General features: G+C 37.2%; 1 protein-coding gene across 1 annotated transcript in view; it reads right to left on the bottom strand.

Moving 5' to 3' along the window:
- MGAM2 (maltase-glucoamylase 2 (putative)) overlaps positions 1-20418 on the bottom strand; it is a 113709-nt gene that overhangs the window by 14192 nt on the left and 79099 nt on the right. Inside the window, exons 37-46 of the mRNA XM_008964816.4 lie at positions 19766-19904; positions 13011-13144; positions 12699-12733; positions 12482-12598; positions 11750-11898; positions 11570-11654; positions 11103-11159; positions 10560-10684; positions 9333-9421; positions 712-761 (exon numbers count right to left, since the gene is read on the bottom strand). Of these exons, the coding sequence (XP_008963064.3) occupies positions 712-761; positions 9333-9421; positions 10560-10684; positions 11103-11159; positions 11570-11654; positions 11750-11898; positions 12482-12598; positions 12699-12733; positions 13011-13144; positions 19766-19904 (980 nt within the window). The remainder of the gene's footprint in view (positions 1-711; positions 762-9332; positions 9422-10559; positions 10685-11102; positions 11160-11569; positions 11655-11749; positions 11899-12481; positions 12599-12698; positions 12734-13010; positions 13145-19765; positions 19905-20418) is intronic.

Below are 20418 nucleotides of genomic sequence, written 5' to 3'. Positions count from 1 at the left end.
TCTGGGCTTGACCATGTGATTTTGCTTTGGTAATGGGAAATTAGTCAACTCGATACAAAAAAATTAAAAAGAACTAAGGGATCTCCACTTTTATTTTTATTTTAGCCCTCTTCCATAATTATGAAGAAGCCGTGCCTAGACCTTCCCACAAGGCCATGATAAATCGTATGAGAGTCAGCTGACCCCCCAGATATGTGAATACAGCCAAGATTATCTAAACAGCCCAATAGACCCAAGACTGACTGGAGATGTATGTGAGCTAGCAAAGATCAGCCAAGACCAGACCCAGATCCTCTGAGCCCTGCAAGCTCATGAGCTAAGTAAGTGCTTATTGTTAGATACCACTAAGGTTTTGAGGTCGTCTTTTATGCATTATTGCATAATAAGTAGCTTATATAGCATTTTTCTTTCAAAATTTATCAGCTAGTAAATTTCTCATCTTTGGAAAACATGTTATACATTTAAGGCCCCATTTTTTCCCCAGCATTGTATGAATTCCAAGTTTCTTTTCATGGAGATAGTATACTGGAAAACTGCCAAAATAAGGATTGTTTCTTCCTTATTTTAATGACAACAGACCTGGATTATAAAAGTAAAGGCAAGAAGAACCTCCTATTAAGATGTGGGATATTACATTTACACAGTTAACTGTAATGTTTAATCTGTAGACACCTGGGAAAAGATTTATAAAATGTAGTAAATTAGTCTTACCTGAGCTGCTATAAAGTTAGCCAAAAAATAATTTCCATTTTCATAGGTATCTGCAAACAAGGAAAAGAAAAGAATAAGCAACTACTAACTGCTTCAATTGCAGCAAATAATCTTGAGCGTGGTCAGAAACTATCTCAATGGGGTCACAGTTATGATTGTCACCTCTCTGAGGAGTACTGAAGAGAGTGGCTAAGAGACTATTTCACTGCATGTTAGTGTGGGGATGTGCAAATGCAAATGGGTACCTTGCTGGGGAGGTCAGAAGGTTACAAATGCAAGAGAACCTGGGTTGAACAAAGGATAGATTGCCTGAAGTGTGGAGACTACTGTTTGGTTATTCTGTGCGAGACAGCAAGCATGTAGTCATAGGAGTTCAATAGCTGTGATGTTAAAGACTATGATGATAAAGCAGAGGCGAGTGGTTAGGAATTTAGGCTCCCAAGTCAGGTATACATAGATTGAAATCCCAACTCTTGTACTTAATAGCTGTGCAACCTCAGACAAGTTACTTAACATTTTATCATCTATAGAATGGAGATAATAGAACCTAGTTAGTGGCAATAAGGTACATAATGTTCGGCTTGTGCACAATAAGTGCTTAAAATTGATTGCTCACTGTCGTCAAAGTCGTCATCAATCTTCACCTTCACCATTCTTCTCTCCCTACTCTTAGCTCATCCTCCCACAGTGCTCAGATTCCAAGCACTTCTGCCTCTGTAAAATTTATTCCATCGGTTCTTCCCTATACCTTCTCTGCTTTTTCAAGCTACATTTATGCTCCAGAGTACTCTGTTCTGATAACACTTTTACTTAATTCTATTTATGTCGAGCTACTACCGCTTCTCCTTTTTATTACCATACATCTTAAAAAGGTAGCCTTTGCTGGGCTGGGCGCGGTGGCTCACGACTGTAATCCCAGCATTTTGGGAGGCCGAGGCGGGCGCATCACGAGGTCAGGAGCTCGAGACCGTCCTGGCTAACATGGTGAAACCCTGTCTCTACTAAAAATACTAAAACAAAATTAGCCGGGCATGGTGGTGGGCGCCTGTAGTCCCAGCTACTCGGGAGGCTGAGGTGGGAGAATGGCGTGAACCCAGGAGGCAGAGCTTGCAGCGAGCCAAGATCGCGCCACTGCACTCCAGCCTGGGCGACAGAGCGAGACTCCGTCTCAAAAAAATAAAAATAAATAAATAAATAAATGTAGCCTTTACTTGTTATGTCTGTGTACCCAACTCATAATTCAATCTTACATCTCCTAAACTCCAGCTCCTGTGTTTCCTTTTTCCACGGAATCTGACCCTTTCTAAGTCACCAGTGACATAGTATATAAAATCTAAATATCTCCTCACACTGTTCAGGATTTTTAGGCCACTTTGCCCACACACCTCTCCTTTGAAATACTCCTTACTTTATGTCTCCTTCCGATATGGTTCCTATAACTCCCTGTTTCTGAAAAATCAGTTTCACTTCATGTTCTGTTCTTGGCCCTTCTCAACATTCCAACTCTTGTCAGTATTCCAACATATTCTCTCCCAAACCAACTAACTCTCGAAGTATTCTAAATTACCTCCACTTTTATGGAAGCAATTATACAACTCATATTTTAAAATTTAGTCTTGGCTAGAAAATGCAACCTGGGCAAACACTACAGCCTCTTCTAGCAGTTAATAAAAAAATTGTAAAGAATGGGATTCTGTTAACATGTTCTTTTAAGATTATCCTTGAACAGCCATTATATCACCTATGTGAGGAAAAGTTAAATAAATGGTTCCAAGTCTGCTAACAGAACATTTAAATGACACTTACACTGTATCTTAGTAGTCTAAATTTGAATTTTTAAGCATATTTGATGTTTAAAAAGGCTAAAAACCTTCTCCATAAAAATTTACAAGTTTGAAAGTTTCAGGTACTATTAATTTTTAATCTTAAGACTAAAATATACTGTAATAGAAAGTTAAAATCTTGTAGGAAATGGCTTTATTCCTTTAAATTTTTGAAACATATTGCTCATAGGGGGTTGATTTTGCATACTAATTGTGATGTTATTAACCTACTATGACATCACTCATCTAGTCCTAATTAGCTAAACCTGTATCAAAGGACTTTCTATGTTCTCTTAAAACATTGATCCTCAACCAGCAGTAATTTTGCCTCTCTGGAGACATTTTACAATATTTAGAGATCATGTAGTTATCTTGAAGATAACTTTGCTTTTGACATCAAGTGGGGAGAGGGCAGGGATGCTGCTAAACATGTATAATAACCAGCCCAGCCACCACCACAAAATAATTATTTAGCCCAAAAGGTCAGTATTGCTGAGGTTGAGAAAACCTGCTTTAAAATAAGGCCCATTTTTGAAAAAGAACTAAATTGAAGAACTCATGCTTCCTGATTTTAAAACTTACTACAAATCCACTGTAATCAAGACAGTGCAGTGCTGACATAAGAATAGACATATAGATTAAGGCAATAGAAATGAAAATTCAGAAATAAATCCTCACAGTAATGGTCTATTGATTTTTAACAAAAATTCCAAAATAATTCAATGAGAAAAATAATAGTCTTTTCACAGATGATTCTGGGACAACTGTAATCCACATACAAAAGAAAGAAGTTAGACCCCTGCCTCACACCATACACAAAAATTAATTCAAAAAGAATCAAAGACCTAAATGTAAGAGCTAAAATTATAAAACTCTTAGAAGAAAATCTAGTAGCAAATACTTGGGACTTTGTAATGTGCAATGGTTTCTTAGCTATAACACCAAAAGCACATTAAACGAATAGAAAAAAATAGATAAATTAGACTTCATCAAAATTTAAAAGTTTGTGCCTCAAAAGAGGCACCTGCTAAATGAGAGAGAATATTTGAAAATCCTGCATCAGATAAGGGACTTTTAGCTAAATTCTATAAAGACTGTTTATGATTCAATAATAAGGACACTTTAATTTTACAATGTGAAAAGAATATAAGCAATCATTTCTCTGAAGAAAATGTACACATGAATAATAAGTACATGTAAAGATGTTCAACAACATTAGTTATCAGAGAAATATAAATTAATCAAAACCACAAAAAACTACAGCTTTTCACCCACTGGAATGATCATAATAAAAAAGATAGATAATAAATGTTGACAAGAAAGAAGAGAAATCAGAACCCTCATACACTGCTGATTGAGATGTAAAATGGTGCTGCCTCTATAGAAAACAGTTGGATATTTTATCAACAGTTAAACATAGAGTTACCACATAAGCCAGAAATTTCACTCCCAGGTATGTATAATATATAAAAGAGTTTTTAAAACTGTGTCTATTCAAGGACTTATATTCAGATGTTCATAGCAGCATTATTTATAATAGCCAAAAAGTGGAAACAACCCAAATGTCCATCAATTGATGAATGGATATATACCAAGCACTTGTCATGATCTGACAACAAAAATAGTCTGCAGTCCCATTGGCAAGACTCACTGAGGTACCAAAGTGTTGACTGTCTAATCATGGGCACTAACTCCTTTTATTATCATTCCTTGCTCACCTAGCAAACCCCTGATTAAACGTTCATCTTTCACAAAGGCTTAATTTGAGAAAAAATATGTACTTTCCCAAGAGACAAGAATATTAAAATGCATTTAATAAATACAGTTCTTAAATTTAAAAATTGGCACCGTAGTATGCCCTTATAAGGCTCAAGTCCTGCCACAGCTTTGAAATTCAGGATGGCTGGTCAACCTCCTCTTTTTGACTTTTGGATGCCTTATTGTCTTATTATCTTATTAACCACACTAACTTTACTTTATTTACTTATTTATTTATTTTCACTTTGTTTTCATAAGTTAGACATGCTAATTTTATGTAAAGTAGCTCATATTAAATGTTTAGAATAGAGTTTTATTTACTTTACATATTAATGACACATTTTATTCAGAACTCATGTGCCAGGAATGTTTTATGTATGTTAAATCATTTTATCCTCATAAAATTACAACATAGGTGTATGTTGTAGATACTAAAGAAGAATAAATGGAGACAACAAAATAAGTAATTTTCCAGAAGATATACAACTAGAAAGTTACTGAGATGGTATTCAAACCTAGATCTATTTAATTTCAGAATACCACATGCCTCTCCTAGAGCTTCTTATCAGATTATGTTAAAAAGAAAGTCCAAAGACTGAACTGAGCTCTGAAGAGAGAAGTTGTTTAATTCCTTCATATTTTTTCTTTAGCAAGTTTTCACCCATAAATAGAAAATAAAACCATTTGAAAAATATCTCTCATATATCATATTAAGTGAATATAGGTTATAATATATTATCCATAAACTGTTAGGAGAAATTTAAAATGTTATTTAAAATACCATCAAAAACTTAAAAATACTTAGGACATATTTAACAAAATATGTACAAGATCTATACGCCAAAAATTATAAAACATTGCTAAGAGTAATTAAAGATCTAAGTAAATGGTAATTATATAGAGCTAGATAGGTAGATAAGCAGGTAAGTAGATGAGAGAAAGAGACAGAGAAAAAAAAGAGATGACAAATATTCAAAAATTGTTCTTAAGAATAAAAGCAATTACAGTCAAAATTCCAGAAGGTGGTCTTGTTAAAAAGTGACAAGCTGATTTTAAAATCTGTGTGAAATACAAAAGAGCTAAAATAACCAAAGAAAAAGAAGAACATGAAGAGCATTTCCTTCTAGGATTTTTATAGTTTGAGGTCTTACATTTAAATCTTCAATCCATCTCGAGTTAATTTTTTTATACAGTGAAAGGTAAGGGTTCAGTTTCATTCTTCTGCACATGGCTAGCCAGTTGTCCCAGTACCATTTATTGAATAGAGTCTTTCCCTACTGCTTGTTTTTGTCACCTTTGTCAAAGATTAGATGGTTGTAGGTGTGTGGCTTTATTTCTGGATTTTCTATACTGTTCTATTGCTATGTGTCTGTTTTTATACCAGTACTATGCTGTTTTGGTTACTATAGCCTTATAGTACAGCTTGATGTTGGGTAGTGTGATACCTCTGGTTTTGTTCTTTTTGCTTAGGATTGCTTTGGCTATTTGGGCTCTTTTTCTGGTTCCATAGGAATTTTAGAATAGTTTTTTTCTAATTCTGTGAAAAATGATGTTGCTAGTTTGATAAGAATAATGTCGAATCTGTACATTGCTTTGATTCCTCAAATCCATGAGCATGGAATGTTTTTTTCCATTTATGTGTCTTGTCTGATTTCTCAACGTTGGTCTTGGCAAAATATTTTTGGCTAAGCCTCCAAAAGCAATTACAACAAAAACAAAAATTGACAAGTTGGACTTAATTAAACTAAAGAGCTTCTTCACAGTGAAAAAAGCTATCAACAGAGTAGACAACCTACAGAGTAGGAGAAAGTATTCACAAGCTATGCATCCAACAAAGGTCTAACATCCAGATTCTATAAGAAACTTAAATCAAGAAGCAAAAGTCAAATAACCCCATTAAAAAATAGCCAAAGGACATGAACAGACACTTCTCTAAAGAAGACATGTAAATGGCCAATAAACACGAAAAAATGCTTATCATCACCAATCATTACAGAAACGCAAATCAAAACCACTATTATTAAAAAGTCAAATAATAACATATGCTAACAAGGCTGCAGAGAAAAGGAAATGCTTAAACACTGTTGGTGGAAATGTAAATTAGTTCAGCCACTGTGGAAAGTAGTCTGGAGATTTATTAAAGAAATTAAAACAGGACTACAATTCAACCCAGCAATCTCATTACTTGGTATGTCCCGAAGGAAAATAAATCATTCTACCAAAAGGACCCATGTGCTCTTATGTTCCTCACAGCACTATTTACAATTGCAAAGACATGGAATCAACCCAGGTGCCTATCAGCAAAGGATTGGATAAAGAAAAAGTGGTACATATACACCATGGAATACTACACAGCCATAAAAAAGAATGAAATCATGTCCTATGCAGCAGCATGGATGCAGTTAGAGGTCACAATCTTATGAAAATTAACACAGAAAAAGAAAACCAAATAATGCATTTTCTTACTTATAAGCGGGAGCTGAACACTGAGTACACATGGACATAAAGACGAGAACAATAGACACTGCAGGCTATTAGAGGGGGTAACAAGGAAGGGGGGCATGGGTTGAAAAACTACCCATTAGTTACTATGCTCACTGCCTGGGTGACGGGATCCATACCCCAAACCTCAGCATCATACAATACATCCATGCAACAAACCTGCACATGTACACCCTATATCTAAAATAAAAGTTGAAATTATAAAAATATTATCATTTTATACAAGGAACTCGAGCATCTGTGGAATTTGATATCCGCAGGGGTCCTGGAACCAACCGCCTATGGATACCCAGGGACAGCAGTACTTCTTTCTAGTCAGCTTCTCCCCAGTCCTGATCCTTCCTTCCAGGATCTGGCAACTACTGTTCTGCTTTCTGTCACTATAGACTAGATTTGTATTTTCTAGATTTTATATGAATAGAATCATACAATATGTACTATTTTTGTATTTTTAGCATCTTTCACTTAGCAAAAATGCCTTTTACATTCATCCATGCTGTTGCATGTAAAAGAAATTAATTGCTTTTTATTCCTAATAATAATCCATGGTGTCTTCCATGGTAATATTCCACGACTATTGACCAATATACTTATTGGTGAATATTTCAGTGGTTTCATTTTTTGACCATTAAAATGAATCTGACATTATTATTTGAATGTAAGTTATTTTGTGGTATAATATTTGCATATAACCTATACACATCCTCCCGTGTACTTTAAATAATCTCCAGGGTACTTATAAAACCTGATCCAATGTAAACATTATGTAAATCATTGGTATCCTGTATTGTTTACAAAATAATAACAAGAAAAACATGTCTGTACATGGTCAATACAGATGCAACTATTGTAGGCTAACTGCATTTTCAAACCACAGTTGGATGAATCCGCAGGCTGACTATAAAAGGCGAACTTTCAGGGTTATAAAAATATTCCACATCTTCATTGTGGTAGTGGCTATACAACTGTACACATTTGTCAAAACTTAACTGTATTCTTAAAATGGATACATTTTATTTGTATAAATCACAACTTTTTTAAAGGTGATTAAAAGACAGTAATATCACTTCCAGGAATCTACTCTATGGACATAATCTAAAATAGAAACAATGGTTAATACTCAAGGATGTTATATATGGGCTGGGAACGGTGGCTCATGCCTGTAATCTCAGCACTTTGGGAGGCCGAGGCGGGTGAATCACTTGAGGCCAAGAGTTCGAGACCAGCCTGGCCAACATGGCGAAACCCCATCTCTACTAAAAATACAAAAATTAGTGGGTGTTGTGCCACACACCTGAAATCCCAGCTACTCGGGAAGGCTGAGCCAGGAGAATCACTTGAATTAGGGAGGAGGAGGTTGCAGTGAGCTGAGATCACGCCACTGCAGCCTGAATGAGAGAGTGAGACTCAAAAAAAAAAAAAAAAAAAAAAAAAAAAAGAAAAAGGATGTTATTTATAACAATGAAAATTAAAACCAACCTGTACATATTCTCTCAATAGAATATGATCATCATAATGGTATTTATAAGGAACAAATAATAACATTCACACATGTTTCTGTCATTATGTTAGAGGAAAATAAACAGGATTCACAAATTAAATATGCAAAATGTTTTCAGCCATATTAAAAATTAAGCATTTTCTTAATACAAAAGCCAAAGTCAGTACAGCAAAAATATTAAAAGTGCTTGTATTTTTTTCTAATTTTCTGTCTTTAACATGTGTTGTAAAGAATATCTACTTCTTTAATGAGAATTTCTTATCTTTATAATGAAGGAACCTAAAAAAGAAGGAATCTCTAGAAATATTAGTAGTGAAAAATAAGCTATACTATAATTTCAGAAAATGTGGTATGTTGCAAGATTAGAAGGTTCTGGTCCACAGTAATAAGTAGTGAAAAGTGAGAGTCAGCTAGTAACAGTGTGTCCATATATCTATAGAAAAGTCTGAGTTAGAGGGTGTTCGGATGATAATGACAAATCTCACTTACCTAAAGTAGAACTAACATACTCTATCTCAACTGGGGAAAGGAAACATAGAAATTAATATTTCATCGATGTAAGTATCCTTTGGGCAATACTTAATTCCCAATTTATGAGTCACCAAGAAATTTTCTAACCTCTAAATTGCCTCTTGAGCAGGCCTATTTGTGAGGAACAGGGTGCCTGGTATAGATGGCTGATCCAAATGATAGAGTCATGTTTCTGTCCCATTGAGAATGAATTAACCACCAGCCTGATATTTGCATCCACACTTCTTTTTAAATCAAGAGTGAGACAGTTATACAGAGATAGATCATCCCTGGCTGAATGCATAACAGCAAGTTTCTGAACCTACAAAGCTGGGGACTGTACCCAGTCTATACTAACTATAGTATAATATAAATGAGCAGGCAAAAGTTGGAAAAATTCTCCAAATGTTATTGCCTCATTGACAATAGGCAGAGAGAGGTTTTCAGTTCATGTTAGTTATATGCCGAGCCTCTACGGTATGATTTTTCTCAGTGATGTACAGGGACCCTGGAAAGTTTATACTCACCAATGCTTTGTCCATCATCCCAGAACACCTGGCCTTCAGCTGTCCCATTGTCATCCAAAGCAACAATCAATCCCATAAAATTTTGTCGACTACCAAAAAAAAAAAAAAAGTTATTTTTCTCTAGATTGTAGGTTGTAAGAATAAAGAACAGACTGTGTTAAAAACATTACTTATCTAGAAATAAAAGAAATGTATTAAATATGCATATAAAGTTCTAAAAATAGGTACAATAGATAAAATATAAGACACTTAAAAGTTAATGGAAAACATTTAAAATTTAATAAAACATTTGGTTTAGCTTCAATTTCTAAAAATCAAATATACATACAAGTAATATAATGAAATATTAATTTCATAGGAAGAAAATCCCTCAAAAGAGAATCCTCAGTAGCTTCCAGGTGGCCACAGAATAAAATCCAAAGTAGTGGCTTGGCATTCACCACCCTCCAGGATCTGATCCTAACCTGCTGGAGTTTTACTTATTTTATCTCTTCCTTTATCTGTCCTCCAGTTAAACTGGATGGTTTATGTTCCCAAACCCAAGCCATTTTTCACCTTCAGTTCTTTAATCGACCAGGATCTCTCTTTCCCCTTTGTACATTCAAATCTAAAAGATCCAGCTCAAAGCCCTCTTTCATATAAACCATGTGTTACACCACAAGGCTGAAAGTTAACTTCTCTCCTTTTGACTTGTTATTATGTGCCTTTCTTGATGTGACGTGTTCTGTTTAATCAATGATTTTATAAATTTTTACATATTATATGTGTAATTTATATACGTGTATGTACACACACACAACACACAAGCATATCTTTCCTTGATTGACCAAAGCAGACCTAGGAATGAACACTAAGTTCTAGGATAGGACAAGGACTCAGTCCTACCTAGTTCTTGTTCGATCACAAGTCAAAGAGCTCATTAACATTCCCTATTCCTTTTTAACAGTGTGGAAAGAGAAACATTTTTCTGCCTTCAGGAAAATTTTTGCCTTTGATACAGCACTACAGACAAAAATATATGTGTGTATATATATCCCTAAGACTAACTTTATGAACTCATCCTCCTCCGGGTCCCACTCAGAAAGCGCTCACAGGATCTGACCAGTAAAGCTGTTTGGCAATTTAGTTTATAATCCACATATCCCTGGTGAAGGTGGGACAGCCTCCTGTAAGGCTTCCTCATTACGGTATAGCAAGAGGCTGTTAGACATCGCCTCTTCTCCTCACCTGGAGTGAGTGTTCATTGCAGGCTCTTGCCAGGGCAGGATGTAGCCTCCTCTGACATGAAGGTTGATGTGGTCAAGGGGAGCCTTCAGGATTTTCCTCTGACCTGTTGATGTGCTGCTAGTTCCCTAGAAAGGAGAATACAGGCAAAAAATGGTGAGAGATAAATATATTAAATGAGAGCATGTTTTAATACAAGTCCTTCCTTTCCTGGGAAGCATGTTAGAAAGTCAGCAAAAGACTGCAAACCTAAAGAGAAAATCTCTGATCTTTCAGTTTTGCTTAGGACTGAAAATCTAGACTTGTCTTTGTTTCTCCAGAAAAGTTGAGAGGCAAGGGCAAGGGTGAGGGGCGAGCTTCAATGAGATGTAGGTGCTTAGATTTCGTCTATGCTCTTATACATGCTTTCATTTAAACAAGCCTTGCCAAGGCTAAAAAGGTCAAAATTATTGCCTTAGAAAATATGTACTTGGAAATAGAAGGCTCTATCCACCTCTCCACCCTGCATAGACCAAACTGGTTCTTCACAAATATATTAGTTCTTACCGTGCTATAGTCATACCAACGGGCTCTCGGAAAATAAGCAGAGATCTCAAATGTGCTCTGAAACATAAAATTGACATGTCATTATGCATATTTCAAAAAATATTTTTCATTTTCATTTTCAAAACATTCTGTAGAATTAAGATAAAAAATGAAAATTTTATTAGTGATTGCAATAATTTGAGGGATTTTATTAAGAAAATCCTGAAAAATTATTCCTCAGAACTACAGAAAAAACGTATTTTTAAAAAGTAAATGACAAAATTTTAAAATGAGAAATCAGTCAGTGTAGTAAAGCTTTCATTAACAGAGAGACTTTTAAAAAAAAGAAAAAGATCTCCTGTAGATGTTCTAGAAAGGCATTCGCCTGAAAATAGTGAGCTGGACAAAACAAGATGATCTTTAAAATGCTTTTCCCATGATTTTAGATCATGTGATTGAAGGTTTCTGACCTACAATGAAGAACTCACAGTTTCCAACACAGGGCTGATTAAGACAGCAGGGCCCAACATGAACTGACGGTCTATATCCCATGTTGTTCTGTCATCCGTAAACCTTAAAAAAATAAACAGTAAAAATTCACCTATCCTCTTATGACTGCTACAGAGGATTATTTGCAAGACATGCTTGGGGAAAGAGGCTGTACTCACTCATGGAGAAGGGGCCGGACAACTGTGCTGCCCTCAACGTGAGCTTTATGCATCAGAGTATAGAGATAAGGAAGCAGGGTGTATCTGGTCTCTAGGACTTTTCTGGAAAACATCTCAAAGGTTGAATTCCAGGCCACAGGATCTTGTCTCTGTAAGGATAAAGGAGCACATAATGGATCACCTCTTCTTCATTCCATCCCAGTGGCATCAGAAAAGAATCAATGGGCATTTATTCAAAATGTAGGTTACCAGCCACTTACCCCTTCATTCCTGGCCTACCCTTTCCCCCATCTCTGCCACCCTACAAAATTAGAATTTCTTGCTTTCTCCTCTTTATCACTGATTCCTAACTCCCTGGAATAGGTCCAGCTCTGGCCCTCTACATGTGTACAGAGAGAGGTTTCCGTGCAGCACCAACATATCTTCGATGAATTTGAGTAAAATACAAATTCAATATTCTTAAAAGCAAAGGGATCTTCTTTCATTTTAGCCCCATGTGGAACTATAAAAACTTTTCCTCATGGGTAGTAATTCTCCAGGAGATGAGAAAAGGTATATTTCTAAAAATTACTGATAATTCCAGAGTTCTGAACTCTGTGGATTTTCCAAGAAATTAAGATTCTGGTGATGTTTTTTGATTTTTCTCAGGAAATGAGTATAATACTCCTGGGGGTCAAAAAGAAGTTATGATTTGAGGATACGCAACACCGGGAGCATGAACTGCTGCCTCACCCTTGTCCCGATGTTGTTGTGGTTTCTGGAAAATGGATAAAATGCCCCCAGTTGCATCCAGCGAACACACATCTCATATTCAGCATCTCCAAAGAACCCACAGATATCTGCTCCTGTCTGAGAAGATGCACAATGAGAGCATGAGGTGGGAATTTCATGAGGCGCTGACTCACTAAAATCTGACTGGGCAATTAGTAATGGTCTGAATGTGACTTACATAAGGTATTCCAAAGAGACTGAACTCCATCATGCCTGCAAAGAGAAGACACAGTTGTGTTGGAGGAAGGAGCACTTTGGGAGGAGAGTGAAGGCTTGGCCTGATTTTTCCTTACCCCATTAGAAAGCCCTGGACCATGATGAAAATATTAAAAGATGGGTGTAAATTAAAATCCACGCCCAGAGAGAACTCAGTTCTTGTTAATTTTACCACCCACCTAGATGATGATAGAGACATAACCAGTGCTGTTGAACAGCACAAACTCCAGTGCCCTCCCTGCCAGCACAGGCCCCTGGGAATGAGCCCACACACCAATGATAGATTTCCCCAGCTGGTCCCATGCAGCTGTGTTGTTTCCCAACCGGTGTCCTCCCCAGCGTCCAGAAGAGGGAAATGTGGAGCGGGTGATGATGACCCCTCGCTGTCCTGTCACCTCCTGCACAGCTCTGGTGGGAGGGGAATAAGGAGGTGAGTTGAAGAAACAAACTCCTTTACAGAGAATAACTGCAGCTTGGAGCATGAGGGGGTGAGGGTACTTCGGTCCGAGTCAGATAACTTCTTCCCTGAAAGAATCTGCTGTCTCAAAGCCATGCTAAAGATCCCAACAAACTTCACAGCAAGACTAGAGGTATATCTGCACGTAGAATGTGGGTTTCATTTTTGAAAAATCTGGTTAATTAACTATCACCCTGGAGTAAGAGAAAAGGGTGGGAGTGAGGCGTAATATAGCTATTTATGGAACAATTCCTCTATTCCAGTATTATACCGGTCACTTTCCTATGTGGTGTCTCATAACATCATGAAAAGGTTTCCTTGCACTCCTTTTACTGTTAGGAAGCTAAGGTTCAGAGAAGTTAGAAAGGCATTCACCTGAAAATAGTGAGCTGGACAAAATAAGATGATCTTTAAAATGCTTATCAAAGGTCATTTAAAGGGTAAAGAGGTCTGGGTGTGGTGGCTCACACCTGTAATCCCAGCATTTTGGGAGGTCAAGGTGGGTGGATCACTTGAGGTCAGGAATTCAAGACCAGCCTGGCCAACATGGTGAAACCCTGTCTCTACTAAAAAAAAAAAAAAAAATTAGCCAGGTGTGGTGTGCACACCTCTAATCCCAGCTACCCAGGAGGCTGAGGTAGGAGAATCACTTGAACCTGAGGAGATGGAGGTTGCAGTGAGCTGAGATCGTGCCACTGCCCTTCAGCCTAGGTGATAGAGCAAGACTCTGTCTCAAAAAAAAAAAAAAAAAAAAATAGTAAAAAGGAGGCCAGGCACAGAAACTCACACATGTAATCCCAGCACCTTGGGAGGCCAAGGCAGAAGGACTGCTTGAGGCCAGAAGTTCAAGACCAGCCTAGGCAACACATTGAGACCCTGTCTCTACAAAAAAATAAAATTAGCTGGGCAGGGTAGTGCACGCGTGTCTGTAGTCACATGGCAGACAGGGGAAGAGGGAAAAAAAGAATAGGGAGGCAGATCTGGGATCCAAATAAAAGCTACAGCATTTTGGAAATATTCACTCTGTTTTTCTGTACCTCAAAAAGCGAGACATGTTTTGCACACAGAGTCAAATATACATAAAAGATGTTTATCTTTCAGTGGAAGATGGATCATCTGCACACACCCTTAGAAAATAACAACAACTGTGTGAGGGAAAAATCAACTGAACAAAAGAGAAAGTCTACTAATAGATCCTAGTATGTATACAATCCAAGTATTTGCTTAAAAAAGCATCACAGATCAATAGACACAGATGAATTAGTCAATAAATGATGTCAGGAAAAGTAGCTGACTACTGTTGTGTAAACTAATCCACTTGGGTTATTTCCAATTTTTCACACCAAAACAAATCCAAAAATGAATGGAAATACACATACACACACACACACACACACGTTCTATTAAAACTGAAAGAATATATAAACCACCTGATTTCTACAAGAGAAAGGAATTTCAAATAAAAACAATGGACAAAACATAATGAAGTAAAAGGTATAGATTTAACCATACACAAATTGGAAGAATGCATATGTATGTATGTGTGATAAAGAAATGGGGGTGAGGATAGCTTAGATTTTTATAACAGTCTAGATGAGAGATAATGAAGGCCTGGAATAAGGCAGGAAGATAGAGTAGTGACTGATGCAAAGAACTGAGTCACCGACTGAAAGCAGGAAAAGAAAGAGAATCTAGGATGACCTAATGACTAGTTAAACTTGGTTCCTTTCACTAAAATAAAGAGTGCTGGAGGGGCCGGGCGCAGTGGCTCACGCCTGTATTCCCAGCTCTTTGGGAGGCCCAGGCAGATGGATCACCTGAAGTCAGCAGTTCGAGACTAGCCTGGCCAACATGGCAAAACCCTGTCTTTAATAAAAATGCAAAATTAGCTGGGCATGGTGGCATGCAACTCTAATCGCAGCTACTAGGGAGGCTGAGGCAGGATAATTGCTTGAACCCAGGAGATGGAGGTTGCAGTGAGTCGAAATCGTGCCACTGCACTCCAGCCTGGGTGACAGAGCGAGACTCCATCTTAAAAAAAAAAAAAAAAGAAGAAAGAAAAGACTGCAGGAGGACAGGTTTAAGGGAGAGACAAATAGTTCAACATTTTAAGTATTAGATTTGAAGTGCCCATGGGACATCATAAATGAGACAGCTATGGGCAATTCTAGGTTTGAAGTTCAAGAGAGGTCTGGGTTGGGAACAAAGATTTGGGGGCCATCTGAATCCAGAGTGTATTTAAAGCCAGTAGTGTGTGTTTGTGCTTATCCAAGGGAAAAGCTACATGGTGTGAAGAAAAAAAAAAGATGACCGAACCCAGGTGTAGAAGGAGCATAGGCTTGGAAAGACTGGGAAGGGAAACCTGCAAAGGAGTTTGTGGAACTGTGGCCAGAGAGGTAAATGCATAAATATCCGGAATCTAGGTTGGAAAGCACAGTCAAGATCCTGAGAAACTAGCAAAAGCACACAGAGCATATGCAGCAGGGCATATTATGAACCTCAATATTGTGAACCTCAAGGTCAGCAGAGGATGTAGCATGAAGATCAGCAGGGAAGAGTCAGTGAACAAAACTGACCACTGATGCCACAAACGCTGAGCTCTTCCATCAATGTGGGCACTCAGGGCTGACAAAGAAAGGCATTTTCATAAAAAGAAATAAAAATGGTTCAGTGCTTGGACAGAAAAGAGCAAAGAAGACATGGTCTTCTCCCCAGGTGTGTAGAGGAAATAACTTAAAATGTAGAACACACTGTCAGGTTAGTAGTTAAGAGAAGGAGGGAATTAGGAGGGATGGAGTAATCTGAGCAGGTTTCATGAAGGAAATAGATATAAGTTGGTCTTTAGATTGTATGTGCTAAGGGATTAGCCTGATCAAGGTCAGAATGACCAGCATGTGTGATTGGTAAAGGGAGAAACATCAAGGTGTATGGGAATTAAAAAATGTATATATCATGTATGGAAAGAGTTCCTTCAAACAGCTTGAATATGAGAGGGAGTTGAAAGATTAGATGATGGTTGGAGGAGGATATAGGCAAAAGCAAGAACAACTGGGGCATTTTCAAATGTTGATGAAAAGGAATTAAAAAATATTGTTAATGTTTATTGAGTGCTTACAATATGTCAAGTACTGGTGGATTCATTATATCATTTAATTTTTATAATAACAATAGATGCCATGATTTTTCCAATTTGAAAGATGAGAAAGTTTAGTTAGAAGATTTCACAGCCTAAATCCTAAAGCAATATACCAGCAGTGAGGAAGAAGATAAAAATAATTCATGAAGAAACGAGCACCCATGGAAAAGTATAATTTGTGGAGCAAGCTTCTCTGAAGAGAAAGATGGTGATGGGATGCAGATGTGTGAAAAGCAAATTTCCCTGAAGAGAGAGGAGGGGATGGTGCATGGGAACGATGAGCTTTTGGTAGAAACTCTATCAAGTTTTCACATCTTCTTATTGCTGCTTTCTTTGCCCTGCAAGCCCCTTCTTTGCCAAAAGAAAATTTCTACTCTTCTTTTAACCAACATTCAAACATCACTTCTTCTATGAAGACTATCTGGATTATCCCAGTAGAGTTAATTGATTTTCCTTCTCATATTTGACTCCTATAATTAGACAATGAGGTCCTTGAAAGCAGGGACTGTGACTTATTCATCCTTGTACTCTTCCGAGGTAAGGTTATCTCTGAGGGTGCAAAACATCTATTTGTTTTGTGTGTATTTCATATAATGACATGGGTGTTTTCCTGAAGAACTAGTTTTTCCTTGGTTGGAAAAGCCTCAAGCTAGGTGTAGAAAGCAAGACAGTGAAAGAGCAACTGAAAGATGAAGATGTAAAGAAAGTGGGAAAGGGAAGAAGAATTTCTGTTTGGAAGACCATGTTGCCCCTGATTGTGGAACACCAGGGGCAACATGATACATCACCTGTTGATAGCCCAAAATCAAATAGTATGAGGTTCTTGTAAACTCTGGGGACAGAAGGCAGAGAGCTCAGATACTTGAGCAGAAAGGGGCAGTTGAACAGAAAAGATCACACTCTGTCCTGGGAAGAACTAAAGAACAAGTCTGAAATTTCCCAATGACATTGGAAAGTGGCAAAATCTCAGAAGGATAAAATACAAGACAAAGGGACAGATAAATATTTATAGAAAAAATGGCCAAAAACATATACATTAAAAACTAAAAATAATTGTTGAAAAAATTAAAGATCTAAATAAGTGGAAAGACATCTCATGCTAATGAATCAAAAGAGACTTAATATTGTTAAGATGGTAATACTCACCAAACTGATTTATAGACTCAATGTAAAAACTATCAAAATCCCTGTTGCTATTTTGTCAAAACTGACAAAGTGATTACAAAATTCATATCAAATGCAAGGGACCCATAGTAGCTAAAACAATCTTGAAAAAAAAATTGGAAGAGTCACACTTCATCAATTAAGACAATGTGGTACTGGCATAAGGATATATATATATAGAGAGAGAGAGAGAGAGATCAATGAAATAGAATTGAGAAGGCAAAAATAAGCCTTCTCATTTACTGTCAATTGATTTTTGACAAGGTGTCAAGACAATAAAATGAAGGAAAGAATAAAATTGAACGACTACCTCACACCATACACAAAAATAAACTTAAAATGGATGACAGATCTTGGTGTAATACCTAAAACTATAAAGCTCTTAGAAGAAGACATAGGAATAAATCTTCACGACCTTGAATTAGGTAATAGTTCCTTGAATATGATACCAAAAGCACAAGTGACAAATGAATAAGTAGTAAGTAAATGAATAAATAGGACTTTATAAAAACTTTTAAAAATGTGCTCCAAAAGGCATGGTTATGGAAGTGAAAAGTTTACAAAATGAGAGAAAATATCCTCAAACTATATATCTCATGAGAAGCTTGAATTTAGAATATTTAAAGAATTCTTACGATCCAATAATTTTTTTTTCTGTAGAGATAGTCTTACTTTGTTGCCCAGGCTGAAGTGCAGTGCCATCATGGTTCACTGCAGCCTCAAACTCCTAGGCTCAAGAGATCCTCCTACCTTAGCCTCTCCAGTAGCTGGGACTACAGGCATGCACCATTCTGCCTCGCTAGTTTGTTTGTTTTTTGTAGAGACAGGGTCTCATTATGTTGCCCAAGCTGCCCTCGAACTCCTGGACTCAAGCAATCCTCCCACTTCGGCCTCCCAAAGTACTGAGATTACAGGTGTGAGCCACCACGCCTGGCCACAACTCAATAATAATTTAAAAAAATGATTCTATCAAAAATGAGCAAAGGATTTGAATAGATATTTGAATATATACAAATAGCCAATAGCATATGAAAACATGCTCAATAACATTAGTATTAGTGAAATAAAGTGAAAACAACAATTAGATATCACTTTACCCCCATTAGAATGTCTATAATTTAAAAAGATGAATACCACCGAGTGTTGGCAAGGATGTGGAGGAATTGCAACTCTTATACATTTTATCATACATGCAGGTAAGAATGTAAAATGGTAGGCTGGGTGCGATGGCTCATGCCTATAATCCCAGCACTTTGGGAGGTCGAGGCAGGTGGATCACCTGGGGTCAGGAGCTCGAGACCAGCCTGGCCAACATGGCGAAACCTGTCTCTACTAAAAAATACAAAAAATTAGCCAGGCATGGTGGCTTATGCCTGTAATCCCAGCTACTCGGGAGTCTGAGGCTGGAGAATCACCTGAATCCAGGAGGAGGAGGTTGCAGTGAGCCGAGATTGCACCACTGCACTCCAGCCTGGGCGACAGAGCCAGACTCCATCAAAAAAAAAAAAAAAAAGTAAAATGGTAGAGCCTTTTTAGAAAACAGCTTGATATTTCTTCAAAATATTAAAAATACAGTTCCTATATGACACAGAAGTTCCACTCTTAGACACATATTCAAAACAAAGAAAACATGTCTACTCCAAATCTTGCACATAAATATTCACATAATCACTACTCATAATAGCCAAAAAAAATGGAAACAATTTAAATGTTCACTCATTGGTAGATAGGCAAGCAAAATATGGTGTATCTATATAATGAAATATTATTAGTCAAAAGAAATCAAGTACTGATACATGCTACAACATAGATAATCCTTGAAAACATTATGCCAAGTGAAAGTACCCATATACAAAAGAGCACATATTGTGTGATTCCATTTTATGAAATGTCCAGAATAGGCAATCCACATAGACAGAAAATAGATGAGTAATGGCTAGGGCTCAGGAGGTAGGAACAAGGTAAAATGATTGCTAATGGGCAAAGGTTTTCCTTTTCGAGTTCTGAAAATGTTCGAAAATTTAATTTTTGTGATAGTTGCACAACTCTATGAATATACTAAACATTACCTAATTGCTCACTTTAAATAGGTGAATTTAGTAACCTACTTGATAAATGCGCTCAGAGGTGGTTGCTTGGGCAACCGCGCCTGAAATTTTGACATTAACCCATTTAACTGGGATCACGTAGATACATGCATAATGCAAATATGAAATGGCAAAAGGAATGATGTGGAAAATTATCTTTGCTGCTGTGACAAAAAGACACTCACTCGTATGTGGGTCTGGTCTGGGACCACCCGTACAGGTTGTGCACGTTGTAGTGCTCCACGGGGGAGCTGTCCGGCAGGATCTGCTGACTCTCCATGCACAGAGTCTTGCTGCTCAGGCCCTTGTCCCTAGATTCCAAATCTGAGGGGAAATGTTGAGTTATTTCCTAAACAACATGATTTGCATATTCACTAGAAATGCCCATCATTTTGGCATTTCTTTACTTCAATCAACAACTTTGTTACCAGTAACAGACCCAATTTTATGAGGTTTTAGTCTATAGAAAACAATGTTCTGTGTCTTTATAACTAATGAAGGGTAAGGATAAAATATGGAGCTGGGAAAAGCAGCTCCCCTTCTTTTTGCACCAACTCTGATTTAATTTTTTTTTTTATTATACTTTAAGTTTTAGGGTACATGTGCACATTGTGCAGGTTAGTTACATATGTATACATGTGCCATGCTGGTGTGCTGCACCCACTAACTCGTCATCTAGCATTAGGTATATCTCCCAATGCTATCCCTCCCCCCTCCCCCCTCCCCACCACAGTCCCCAGAGTGTGATATTCCCCTTCCTGTGTCCATGTGATCTCACTGTTCAATTCCCACCTATGAGTGAGAATATGCGGTGTTTGGTTTTTTGTTCTTGCGATAG

The sequence above is a fragment of the Pan paniscus genome, chromosome 6, assembly GCF_029289425.2.
Source record: "Pan paniscus chromosome 6, NHGRI_mPanPan1-v2.0_pri, whole genome shotgun sequence".
NCBI lineage: Eukaryota > Metazoa > Chordata > Mammalia > Primates > Hominidae > Pan > Pan paniscus.
Note: the sequence above shows the minus strand (reverse complement) of the source record. Positions and strands in the feature narration are given on the sequence as shown.